The 13,351-nt window shown below is 38.8% G+C and overlaps 1 protein-coding gene across 4 annotated transcripts; it reads right to left on the bottom strand.

Annotated features, from left to right (window-relative positions):
- Positions 1–4,804: 4,804 nt before the first annotated feature.
- LOC117468588 (myelin-associated glycoprotein-like) lies at positions 4,805–13,042 on the bottom strand. Of its 4 annotated transcripts, none has more exons than XM_034112799.1 (12): positions 12,931–13,041; positions 12,802–12,839; positions 12,019–12,081; positions 11,082–11,450; positions 10,701–10,997; positions 9,453–9,704; positions 9,109–9,369; positions 7,167–7,433; positions 6,801–7,088; positions 6,609–6,699; positions 6,443–6,512; positions 4,805–5,489 (listed from the first exon to the last, which is right to left on the bottom strand). In XM_034112799.1, exons 3-12 carry the CDS (start codon positions 12,056–12,058, stop codon positions 5,217–5,219), a joined length of 2,208 nt encoding a protein of 735 aa, XP_033968690.1. In that variant the 5' UTR covers positions 12,059–12,081; positions 12,802–12,839; positions 12,931–13,041; the 3' UTR covers positions 4,805–5,216. The 4 variants fall into 4 exon arrangements, with proteins under 4 accessions (XP_033968690.1, XP_033968689.1, XP_033968691.1 ...); XM_034112798.1 differs by having other exon boundaries at positions 12,797–12,839; positions 12,931–13,038; XM_034112800.1 differs by lacking the exon at positions 9,109–9,369 and having other exon boundaries at positions 12,797–12,839; positions 12,931–13,042.
- Positions 13,043–13,351: the final 309 nt, after the last annotated feature.

Raw genomic sequence — 13,351 nt, 5'->3', positions numbered from 1 at the left:
CATATTGATGTATTTTAATAAATGTTAACTTGGCCCATTACGTGACTATTTGTGTTGGGGGGGCCCGACTTTTTATTTTCTCCAAAGGGGGGGCCTGACAGAAAAAGTTTGAGAACCACTACTTTAATGCAAGTCCCATCAGTCATTTCCTAAGGGATTCACAGAACAATGTTCCAAACCAGAATTGTATAATAAAATATAAATGTGTTTTCAAAAGTGAGTTGTTGATTTACATATTCAACAAACAAAAAAGATTAAAAAATGACTTTTGTTTCCACACTCAAGTACTCAACTGTTTCATCAGATCATTTTGTCAATTTGAAACAGAGGAAGTGAAGAGAAACAAAATGAAAGGCAATGCAGAAAGAGGGAAGAAACAACAATGTGATACTTTATTTGGAACAAACTTTTTATGAATAAACATTTAATAGTGCATTCATAACAGTGTATGCCTTCATTTGTTTGCATATCAAACCCATGTACATTTCCAACTCACTTAATTCATTAAAATGTAATTTATGAAAACAAATAGACAGGATATGGACATATGAAACAATCCAAGACTAAACAGAAATAGTGACTCAGCACACAGTCTAATCAAATTACGACTCTCTCCAGCTCTAGACTTAAGCACCGGAGTACCACAAGGTTCAATACTTGGTCCACTTCTTTTTACCCTATATATTAATGACCTGCCATCTGTCTGTCCTGATGTGGAAACACAGCTATATGCCGATGACACTGTGATATATGTGCATGCCAATACAAAGCAAAAGGCTGCTGATAAACTGACCTCAGCTTCAGTGCTGATCACTAGCTGGCTACACCGCTCCTGTCTTCAGCTTTAAGGGGACCTATCATGCAAAATGCACTTTTGTACGTCTTTTATACATGAATATGTGTCCCCGGTGTTCCAGGGAACTCACCAAGTGTCAGAAAACACAACCCTCTCTATTTTCCTCCATACCCAAATCTCTAAAAAAGGGGCTGCAACGGATCTGATAAAAACTGATCCAGATTTGAACACTGTCCTGACGTCAGGACGGTGGCGCTACGGCTATTGGGCCAACTCCACCAATCAGGAGGAGACAACCACGGCATTGCCGTTCGAAAGCGCTGGAGACGCTGTAGTACATATGCCAGGCCTCTAGATGGTGCTGTTGCTCACAGAATCAACCCTTGCAAAAACAGAGCTATAAATTGTCAAATTGAGCGAAATGAGGCATGGCTAAAATGCATGATCTGTTTGGTATTTTGAAAAAAAAAAGTATAAATATGCCTTATATAGGTATGGTCCTACACTATATTATTTAAATATAGCATGATAGGTCCACTTTAATGTAAACAAAACAGTAGGAATGTTTTTCACAAAAAGAAAATGCAACATTGTGTCAAATATAAGCATCTCAGGTGAAAATATTGATATCGTGCCTCAGGTTAAGTACCTTGGAATCATTATTGACTCTAATTTAACATTCAAAACACAAGTCAAAAAAGTGACCCAAAGAGTAAAGTTTAGCCTAGCAAATTTTAAATACATAAGAAACACAATGACATTGAATGCTGCCAAATTATACATGAATGCCATGATCATGTCACATCTAACATACTGTCTCACAAGCTGGGGGCAAACTAACAGCTCCACACTGAAGCCACTAGCAACCCTGTACAAACAAACCCCCAAAGTACTGGACCAGAAACCTAACAGCTCCCATCACTGTACCATCCTCAACAAGCATAACATCCTGAGTTGGGAAGATTGAATAAAGTATAGGAACATCGTTCTGGTGTACAAAATCCTGCACAACACAGCCCCTCCACCTCTTAACTCATTGGTTACTCAACGTAAGAACACCAGACTGACCACTAGAAGCTCCACACGTCGCGACCTATCAGTCCCATTCAGGGAGAGTACTTATGGTCAGTCATCATTCTCGGTCACAGCAATACAAAACTGGAACTCACTACCCACTCAAATCAAAGACATACATACACATACCACCTTCACAGCTCACTTAAAAACATGGTTCACTGAGAACTACACCTGCACACACTAGTCTGTGTTGAGTATGGCGTGTATGTTACATGTTGTGATCATGGATGTTGCCCCTCGTTTCTGTTATGTGATTGTGATGTGCTATATGTGACATGTACTGTATGTAGTAACGTGTGTTGTTTATTGTTCTCTTTTATCCTTTCGCTTGTATCTACTTGTCTTTCATCCTTTTTATTTTATAACTAATGCTGTTGATATATTGTGATTTTAAGGGTGTCTATTACCATCTGGCTGGGGACAACAGCTGGAAATTAGCCATGTCGTCTAAAGCTGCTCAATTTACTGTTTTTGTGACAGTTCATCGATTGGGACTGTCCACGACACTATAAATAAATAAACTAAACTAAATATATGTATTGTTATATTGGATGGCATATCGGCAGGTGTTGCTCAGACCAGCAGGGGGAGCTCAGGCTCAAAGAGAAACCTGGCACTAACAGACTCCCAGCTGCAGGCTGATGTGTTAAACTGCTGAAGGCTTGCAGCTGGTTCAGCGTTGAACCTCAGCCGCCACTCAAGCATCAAGTAACAGTTTCCCCCACTGCGTTCGTACCTTTATATATACAGTCTATGGTTCGTACACATCTGTTCAACATCTGGAGCCAGTGCACCTCCTCGTGTCACAGTTTATCCACAGAGTCATGGGTCCAGGTACAGAATCAGCTGCTGAGGTGGATCTTTGATCAGACATTTTATATAATTTGTGATGTTTGCCATTTTGTAAAGCACTTTGAGCTACACCTGCCTTATGAAAAGTGATATATAAATAAAGCCTTATTATTATTATTATTATTATTATTATTATTATTATTATTATTATTATTATTATATAAGATAAATATTTTGTAACGATAGTTCATTTTAAGCTTTTTTGTTTTATTACTACTCTTAAAGGTGGGGTAGGTCATTTTGGAGAAACCAGCTCGAGATCGCTAGAATTTGAAAATACACAGCCGGAAAAAATCTGCCACTTCCTTACAGAGCCCCTCCTCCAACACACACGAACGCGCACATGACCAATGAGGGCACGAGATAAGTTTGTGCACAGATGGAAGGCTGACAGGCAGATAGGCCGGCCCGGCTAAAATAACTGGTCGTGCTTTTTACAGTATTACGGCTTCTGTTAAGGAATAATTCTTCTAGATATCTAACCTTTTACTCTGACATGTGTTATCTCCTCTAAGGAAAGGCCTTGGTGCCATATGTGTTGTCACCAGTGTGAGACCGGTCAACTTGACTGGCACGAAGGGTAATTGTTGTGGGAACACTGAAGCACTTCTTTATCGGTGTTTGTGGGCTCTCGGATGTGAAATCCTTGAGGCCATGAGCGTCGGACGCAGATGATTCAGTGTTTAGTCTACTCCTTCAGAGATGTTGATTTCTCTCTGTGAACCTGTTAAAAGGTCTAGCATAGAGAGAGGTTCTTCAGAATTGACGTGGCAACTCTACCGTGTGGTCAGAACCTCTGACTCTTTGATTTGTGATGTGAATCCTCCGGCCGAATACTCTGAATAAACCCATCAGTGTTTGACATCAAAGCTCCAACTCTCACCGTGTCTCCTTCCTGAGTCGGTGACTCCATGCATTGCTACACAGAAGTTTCCCCCACAGCTTCCACAGATGACATTTTTTTGTCAAAGCACTTAAGATATTCATTGCTATCGGGATGTTAAGAGCATTCCATGGAATATAACAAAAAGTGTATCTCGAGCCGGTTTCTCAAACTTACCTACCCCACCTTTAAGTTCTGTCATTAATTTCCCAGAAGCAGAAGAAAAGGTTGCTTTCGTCATATCCAGCTTATTACATTACAGCATTGGGGCTAATTTTGTTATGTCTAAATCTTATTTCAGTCACACAACTCGCGTGTTTCTTGATATGTTTATTAGAAGCAGCATATAGTTTAAGTTTGGCGTCGGGCCTCTTCATTCCACAGATTTACATAGAGAATTGAGAGATGAATAGAAAACTATTCCCGAGCCTACAGGTGGAAGCTGGGGCAGGCGAGCAGTAGCAACATGAACGCAGCAGTAGCAGCAACATTAGCGAGGCAGAGGCAGGCAGATCTGGCAGCTTAAATAGAGCGGCATCTTTAGGAGAATGGTTGGTTGTAAGAGGGACGAGGCGCGTCACGTGTTAATGTATCATTGGCGAGTTGACTGCCTGAACTAGCTCGCAGGTTTCGCCCCATATCAGTCAGATAACTCACTTGTTTCTTGATATGTTTATTAGAAGAAGCATATCATTTTTGTTTGGCGTCTAGGCTCGTGCCTCATTACTCCACATATATACATAGAACATTGAGTGATGATTACATAACTATCCCCCAACACTGCATGGAGATTGGATACCCATCCCCCAAAACTGTGTGAACTGAGAGCCTGACGCTGGTGATGTTAGTCTGATAAGTTGAGGAGCCTGGCGAAGCTGCCACGTGGCCATTCCCCTTAAACACTGTGGCTTTGAGGGGAATGTACTACCTAGTGAAACTGGCTGCTATGTGAAGGCCAGGGAACAGCCCCAAAAGTCATTCCCCTTAAACACTACAGCTTTGAGGGGAATATACTACAGTACATAGTGACTGCTATGTGTAGGTCTAGGAGAGACCAGTGCCAACCCAAGCACAGGCTTTGAAGGGAAGGGTTTTGAATTCCGCTGTTGTATACAGTAACTGCCAACAAAATGTCTTTGTTTTTGTATTTTGGAAAAATAAATATCTATAAAAAAGTGTGACAAGCTATGTGCAGCTGCTTCTTTCACGCTTTGCAAAGGTTTTTAATGTAAAATCAGGAAGACAAAATAGCATTCAAATATTAAATATAGTAAAAGTCATGATTTCAAAGGAGGAAATTCCAGGGTAACTACCTGCTATACAGTATGTATTCATTGTATGGTGATATTGTTTTGCTATGCATCTTATGGACACAAAAAAAGGGGTACAGTTACAAAAGTCCAGAACTAAACTTGAAGCAACAAGTGTGACTACGTTTTAAATAGGTTGCTTGCAGAGCAGTTTCTACTACCGCTTCTGCAGTTTTATCTCAGCGGGGATCTGCTTATATGGTGAAGTCCTGTAGCAGTTTGAAGCGCACATTGCTGTGTTTCACTAACATTTCCCTTAAACGTCAGCCATAAACATTTCACCTCAAGGTCTATGAGACTAAGCTGTCTTCTCTTCTTCCAATTGAGTGTCAGAAACGTTCTCTTCTTCCTCTGCATCTCCTCCGATGCTTCCTCTGGACTGCAGACGGATCTCAGCATACTCCGTCTTTGAGTCCAGGCCTCTAATCTCCCCTTCCCCAGGCTTACCCTTTGAATGGGCCTGCAGTTTAGCAAAGTCCACATTGACGTAATGGAGTTCCTCCTCAGCTACTTCTTTCTCTTCCAAAAAAGCTTTATTAGCATAAATCACATCCACTTTTGAAGAGTTGATCTACAGAAACAAAAGAGTTACTTTAGTGATGTAGCAAAGGAGGTAGTAGTGCACAATAAGGCCCATTGTTAAACAGAACACTTTAGGGAAATAAGCTCGTTTGCCAATAAACCAGCCGTTCATCGTTTCCTTTTTTTAAATGTCATTCAATTATGTTTTTGACATTCTATGGCCCACTTTTTAAAAATTAAATTCCATTGTGTATGTCATACCATGAGACATCTATATGGCATAATATACTATGTTTTATTTTTACATATATACGGAAATACTATACGGTGAATTTATTTTAGAACAAAATACTATGACATTTTACACATTTTTCATGGCATACTATATTATCAATTAGAACATTTTTATGACACTTAATTCTGAAATACTTTTATAACATACTATACTGCAACTTTTTACATTTTTATGGCATACCTGACGGACTTCTTTAAGGGCTTTTTTCCACAAATTAAAGTTGGACTTATGACCTTTGGTGCTCTTTTTTCTATTATTATGATTAGTATGATTATTAATTAGGTATAATTTTTTCATCTCATGTTAGCTTTTTATTTACTTTCACTTGTATCTATTGTGTTTTACTACCTTCTTATTTGTTATTATCTTTGCATTATATTTCAGTTTTTATTCATATGAACCATGTTCTAAAGCACTTTGTTCTGCATGCTTTACTGATGACTGACTCTGATTATTTGTCATGGCATACAAGACAAATACTTTTGAAGGCATTATATAGATGACAATGACTTTGTAGAACATACTATATCATGAGTTTTAAGAATATACGTTTTTAAACATACCATACAATGCCTTTTTGACATAGTATATCATGACTTTTTGAGACAACTTTCACCGCTGTTTTAAAAGAAAAAAGTACATTTTGTTGGGTAAGTGAAGCTTCCTGTTTTAATGCATCTGCCGATATGTACAAAACATGAACTCACCACATTAGTAACTACAGGGTTGCATGTCTCCGCCTTTCCCTTGTCCGAGGAAGAGATGACTTTTCCTTTTCTAAAAGTAACACACAACAATATCAAGTCATTTATTATAATTTTATATTAAAGTCTTTCATTTCATGGTGATATTTAGCAAAAGGTTGTCTCTCACCGGTAGTAGATTATCAGCAGCGGTACACAAACCAGCAGCATCCCCAGAGCTGCCACTGCAAAACCGATCCCAAAAGACAACAAGTGGAGGCCTGAAAAGTCCACACAAAACACATTGATCATTAAAACCAGAGAGGCAGATTATGCAGAAAAACCAAACAAATACAAATTCACCATCTCGCAATTCCTCTACCTTTGCTAAGCGACATGTTAAAAGCAAAACTGTCAAAGCCCAGTGAGTTGATGCTGAGGCAGACTAGAGAGAGCGTGTCTTCGTCCAGATCGTACAGGGTGATGATGCTCTTCATGCCCACGTTCCCCAGGGACTCTTCCCTGATTGGGATGGCAGCAGAGTGATTGACAGGCTCTCCGGCCAACTTCCAAACCAGGGAGGGAGGCGGGTTCCCCTGGCTGTAGCAGGAACATCTGATCGTGGATGAAATCTTGATGCAACGGGAAGAAGACAGGATCTCTGGAGGAACTGAGACAAAGAAGTAATTTGATTTTGTTTAATGGAAACAAAGGATTGCCTTTAATTAAACAAGTGTATTAATCTCACATGTGACGTCAAAGCTGACACGCTCTGAGGTGCCAGGTCCGTGGACATTCAGAGCTTCACAGTAATACTGATCTTCTGAGAGTTTGGTCACATTGAAGGTGAGGTCTCTCTCAGAGCCCATCACCTTCTCCTCTCTTCCAGCCGCTCTGAACCAGGTGAAGTTCACTGCTGCTGGATTGGCGATGCTTGTGCAGGTCAGAGTTACAGAGCTGCCGTCCTGCACCGGACCAGAGGGGTCAACAGACACCGAGGTGTTCTTAGGGAGATCTGAAAAGCATAGTGTTGAGCTGATGTTAATAGTTCATGCTATGTCAGTCACTTCAAAATAAAAAAGAATGTCTTGGTTTTAAGATAAGGATTTAGGCCAGTTGGAGTTGCTTACCACCAATGGTACAAGAAGCACAGTTTGGGAATCACAGTCTATGTAAAACACATTTACATTTTGAGTTGCCTTTTTTAGAAAACTGAGACAACAACCTCTTCATTATCTGTGTTTGGAAATAACATCTTAATAATAAAACAAAAGAAAAGAAACCAAACACAACATCCTCATATGATTTGAAGCTCACCTATTATTTAGTCATCTGATTATGGAATATTTGAACAATATATTATAGAGCCATATCTATACAAAACATGTGTCTTTAGAGTTTTGCTCAAAATACCCAACAGATCACCCATTGTAGCATGCCTCATACCCCTCTATTTCAACCCTGTTACAAAAGTGCTGATTCTGGGTCTGACCCTTTAAATGTAACCGAGCAGCTGCTGGCCACGCCCCTTCGGAGCGTCTGCATGCAAGAGGTGAGCTCTGTCAAGAGAAGGCTGTCTAACCGCAGAAACTCTGCTGAGCGCTGCCTTGATTAAACGCCATATTATGTTCCAAACTACATTAGGCAATATTTCTGAAACAGTATGGAGCTCAAACGCTTTCTCTCTTGCGGGTTTACCTCAAGGACAGTACCTTTTATATCCGGCTTCTTTACACATATTCTCTCCAGTACAGTGTTAGCTCTGAGTATGCTTGCTAATGTAAACAAAGACCATATGACTTCCACAACATGTCACACATTGTTTCTGATGTATGCAGCACATAGCTTGACATGTTATTTTTTCAGTGTTTACCGCTAGAACAGTGCCATTATATGCATTATATGTATATAACACAGTGGTGACTCGTCATCAGGGGCAGGGCATTAGGCACAGTCCCACATACTGTCAGCAGAAATGAATTAAAATAATAATTCAAAAATATGTATAAAAAATATGTATAAAATATATGTTAAAATATATTTAAAGATCATGTTTAGTCGTCTGATTCGTCTCTACATTGCTGTTTTAGTCTGTGTTCTTCTGATTAGTGACCACAGTGTGCCTTTTGCCGTGTTGAGCGATGTGGGGCAAGCTCTGGGCTGCCCCTCTCTCTCGCTGTAGAAATGAACGTGTACTGTGAAAACTACACTGCGCATGCTCAGAGTCTTTTTGTATTCATTGTGTGCGGCAAAAAAATTATCACAAGTGGGGCAAAGTGCTGGCAACCCCACCAAAACGTCATCTTATAATTCAGAGAGCTGATTGGCTGTAAGTACGTGTGCCGCGAAAAGTGTAGTTGTGAAGAGGAGACGAGAGAGAGCAGCGTATAGCGATTAAAATCAGTAAAACGGAAAGAAAATGAATGAAGTTGACCATCTACTTCAGCTTTGGTAAGTTCATTTTATGTCATATCTTTTTTTGATCTTCTGTGTTTTGCCTATAGGCTATTGCTCTGCTGGATCGATGGATATTGTGACCTCGTGATGAGTGTCTGTGTTTTCCTTATATTTACTGTCAGTATTGGCCTCAGAGACCATGTTTTGGTGACCACAGATATACAGTAGAGCCATATTCAGTCTGTTGAACTTGACAGTGTAAATCAATGTCTTTACGGTGGAAATCAACTTACACTGAATGTCCAGCCGAATCAGTGTTGAATTTTGGTCCCCATGCTCATTTTTTGCTACACAGTAGTAGTCACCACTGCTGCTTGGTTTGACATTGTTTAAAACCAAACTTGATCCAGCCTCCTTTTCCTCTTCATCACCTTTGTACCAGGTGTAGTTGGTCACAGGTGGGTTGGCCCGGCTTTTACAAAGCAGAGAAACAGAGCTGCCCTCCAAAAGTGGACCTTTAGGCTGAATGATTATTGTAGTTTCCTTGGGAGGAACTAAATAAAACAAAAATAAATATCTTTTAAAACTTGCTGGTCAATATTTATCCTCTGTCTGACTGTTTTTCAATCAGACTTACATTGTACGTCTATCTGAGTGATGGATGAGTTCTGGGTTCCGTATCTGTTACTGACTTTACAGTAAAATTGTCTGTCAACTTCTGAGACAGTGGTTGAAAATCTTTTCTCCGAACCCACATCGGTCACCTGACCTCCATTCACTTTGTACCAAGTGTACACAGCTGGATTGGCATTGCCGTTGCAGGTCAGATTCACCAAGCTGCCCTCTTTTACTGTAGCAGAGTAGCTGACTGATGTGTTAGTTGGAGGATCTTGAAGAGATGATTGAGAATCTAGTAAGCTGTTTTTGTTACCGTTAGACAGAGCCAGGCTAGTTTTCCCACTTGTTGCCAGTCTTTGTGCTGTGCTACGCTAACCAGCTTCTGGCTGTAGCTACATATTTCACTGAAAAATGTGAGAGTGAAAGTAATTTTCTCATATAGCACTTGTCAAAAAGAAATTCTACATGCCAATGTACAAAACACCCTATTGTGTGCACTACCAAGGTTGTTAATATTAAAGCATTATGATGGCTTCATGAATCGGTCTTACCAACTTTTGGGAGAATGTGAAAAACTTCTTTAAAGGTCTCCTAATATACTATTTTTAGGCATCTATATTATATGTCTCATATATATAAAAAACATGTCTATGAAGTGTTTTGCTCAAAATACCAAACAGATCACCCATTCTAGCCATGCCTCATATGCCTCTATTTCAGCCCTATTAGAGAAGTGCTGATTTCAAATCTGTTGCTTGCTAATGTAAACACAGACCATATTACTTCCAAAACGTTGCGCATTGTTTCTGATACGGCGACGTTTCTGATAGGGCCGTGGAAGTAAAGGCAGCTCATATTTCCGATATTACATAATAACGGTAAGCAGCTCCGTTGTACCCCTATTTTTAGAGATGTGTGCAAGGAGGAAAAGAGAGAGGGTTGTATTTTCTGACACTTGGTGATGTCTACACATATTTATGTAGTAAAGACATCTAAAAGTGCATTTTGCATGATATGTGACCTTTAAATAATAAAAATAAGAATAAACTCAAGTCAGCTCACAACTGAATTTGGTTTAGTGTCCTCTTTTTTTCCCACTAGATAATCAAGTCTGCAGTTTTAGTTAACACAACTTGATCCAAATACTCTGCAGAGTCCCCGGAGGAACATTTCATAACATCACATTATATAAAATGAAGGGAATGATTAAATGTGAACTAAATCAACATCCTACTCAGCAACAAGAAAAGGCCTGAAACATACTCACAAAGAACATGGAGGGTCATAAACTTTTCCAACCGAAGGTCGGTGTTGCCAGCTTGTCGTTTGTAGAGAGCGGTGCACGAAAAGTTCTGTCCATTGTGGAGGTAAGAAGAGGTGAAGTTCATAACTGAGACCATGGATTCAGATTCATGTTTCTCCTCAATGTCACCTATCCTGGGGGTCCAAGTCAGACCTGGGGGAAGGATGGGACACGGAGCTACAGCCGTGCAGTTCAACGTCACCAGAGCCCCCTCCTCTACCTCCAGTGTAGATGGAGTTATGGTAGGTTGGTCCAGTGAATCTAAGGAGTAAAAAAAACAAGTACATGACAAGAGGGAAACCAAAAGATGTGTAAAGTGAAAAAAAGTAAAGACATAATACAAACTTTGAGTCGTGATACGGACTCCTGTTGAATAGGTGTACTTCAGCCCGTTATCACACTGAATCCTGAAGTAGTAGTTGTCAGAATGGGACGGTGGCATGTTGTAGAAGATGGTGGTGCACTCCTTGTTCTGCAGGTTCCCTGTGAGGTTTCCTTGCAGAATGTTTCCGCTTGCCTGATCTCCAGTGAGGCTGGAATCAAACACAACTGTTCCGGCCGTGCTTCCTCTGATCCAAATTGCTTTGCAGGAATTATCCAGATTTACATTGTACGTTGAGTCGAAGTTGAAAGTGCAGGGGACCTTCACACAGGATCCCGTTAGTCCATCTATTCTCAGAGGCATGGTGATTTCCCACGTCAAGCATAAGCTACCTGAGGTGAAATAAAAGCAATAAATTAAATATCCGTCAAGGTTAAAAAATAAATAAGTATTCAAACAACTACCAGACTCTGGGACAGTTTTATCCCACAGGCCATGAGACTAAACACTTGAGCTCTGTTAAGTGCCTCGATAAACATTCATCTGTTTGTCATCTTGCAATCTACTTATTTATCTAAATAGTTATCACCGCAATAAACCGTATTTAACTTCGTCTTAATGTACAATATTTAATTTCATATTCTGTTCTTATATCACATTCTATTTACATGTACAGTATATAGACTTCTTGCACTATTTTTTTTTTAAATTGTATTTTATTGTATATGTTGCATCGTTGGAGGAGCTCGGGTCGTAAGATTGTCATTGCCATTACTACACTGTAGCTTATCTTGAAAAAAAAGAAGAAAATTAAGCAGAAATGTAAACTGTCATAATTAAAAGAAAACAAACCCGTCCAAATAAACAGCACACACACAAAACGTTAATTTAAACAAAAAAGCATATTTTGCACTATTTTTTTTTTTGCACTATTTTTTTTTAAATTGTTGGAAACCCTACCTTGAAGTAGAAGGAGGAAAACCTTTAAAGCACCCGTCATGCTTTTCTGTCAGCTTGATATTCCTACAGAGGCACCACACACACACACAGCAGACACAAAATCTATTCATTTGTATTGACTAGTTACCTACTACAATATGAATAGCCCTAGTAAAGAAGAATACATATTTTATAGGGGGGAATTATATTAACTTCACTTCATACTTCACAAAGTAAATATGATCAAATGTGATGTTTGATATGTGTTGCTGAAAGAATAACCCAGTTTGAGTAATATCAAGCTTCACACAGTAGAGAAGCAGTGCTGCTTATTTAAAAAACATAATGAATACTACTGAAAAGTATTAGTTAAAAATAAAAGTAATACTTTTAAACTATTGCTTTAACTTGTATTGCAATGTACTCTTACTGTTACTGGTTTCATCACTAAAAAGAGGAAATAATGTCGTCCTTTCAAAGATAACATAAGGGAGCTAGCATGAAGATGTTAACTAATGATAACTATTTAAAATGTTTTGCATTTGTTTTGATAGAAATTCTGTAAAGGTATGCACATTATTCTTACAAACAGAAAGCAATAATATATATAATGTGTAATATGTAGAAAGTAATAAAACAAAATTACAAAATGTCTTTAAAGGTATGTAAATTATTCTTACCACTAACAAACAACATACATATATATATATATGTAACAAAATGACTGAATTAACTAATAAAAAAAGCCTGACATTTTATGACTTACAATCATTTGAGTTTTAAAAAACAATTATCTTACCTTACAGCCAACAATGATGGTCAGCATACGATATTTTCTGTTTCTAGAGAAGAAATAAATACATTAGTAGTAGTAGTATATACAGTACTGATCTACGTTTCAGAAATGTATAAAGAAACAAATAAAGGTTTCACCAGCATGGAAGGGTCAGTGGTAATAGTCCAACAACTGAGTCATGTCAGACTGGTGTCGCGTGTTGATGGCTTTTGAAAGATGTGTCCGGGGTGTGGCCTTCAGCACAATAGAGTTTTGAATCTTTTTACTACATTAATGCAAGTCCCATCAGTCATTTCCTAAGGGATTCACAGAACAATGTTCCAAACCAGAATGTTATAATGAAATATAAATGTGTTTTCAAAAGTGAGTTGTTGATTTACATATTCAATAAACAGAAAAATATCAAATATGACTTTTGTTTCCACACTCAAGTACTCAACTGTTTCATCAGATCATTTTGTCAATTTGAAACAAAGAGGAAGTGAAGAGAAACAAAATGAAAGGCAATGCAGAAAGAGGGAAGAAACAACAATGTGATACTTTACATGCACAAACAGT

Source organism: Trematomus bernacchii, unplaced genomic scaffold, assembly GCF_902827165.1.
Source record: "Trematomus bernacchii unplaced genomic scaffold, fTreBer1.1, whole genome shotgun sequence".
Classification (NCBI taxonomy): Eukaryota; Metazoa; Chordata; class Actinopteri; order Perciformes; family Nototheniidae; genus Trematomus; species Trematomus bernacchii.
The sequence above is the reverse complement of the archived record's forward strand: the minus strand, read 5'-3'. Positions and strand labels throughout refer to the sequence as shown.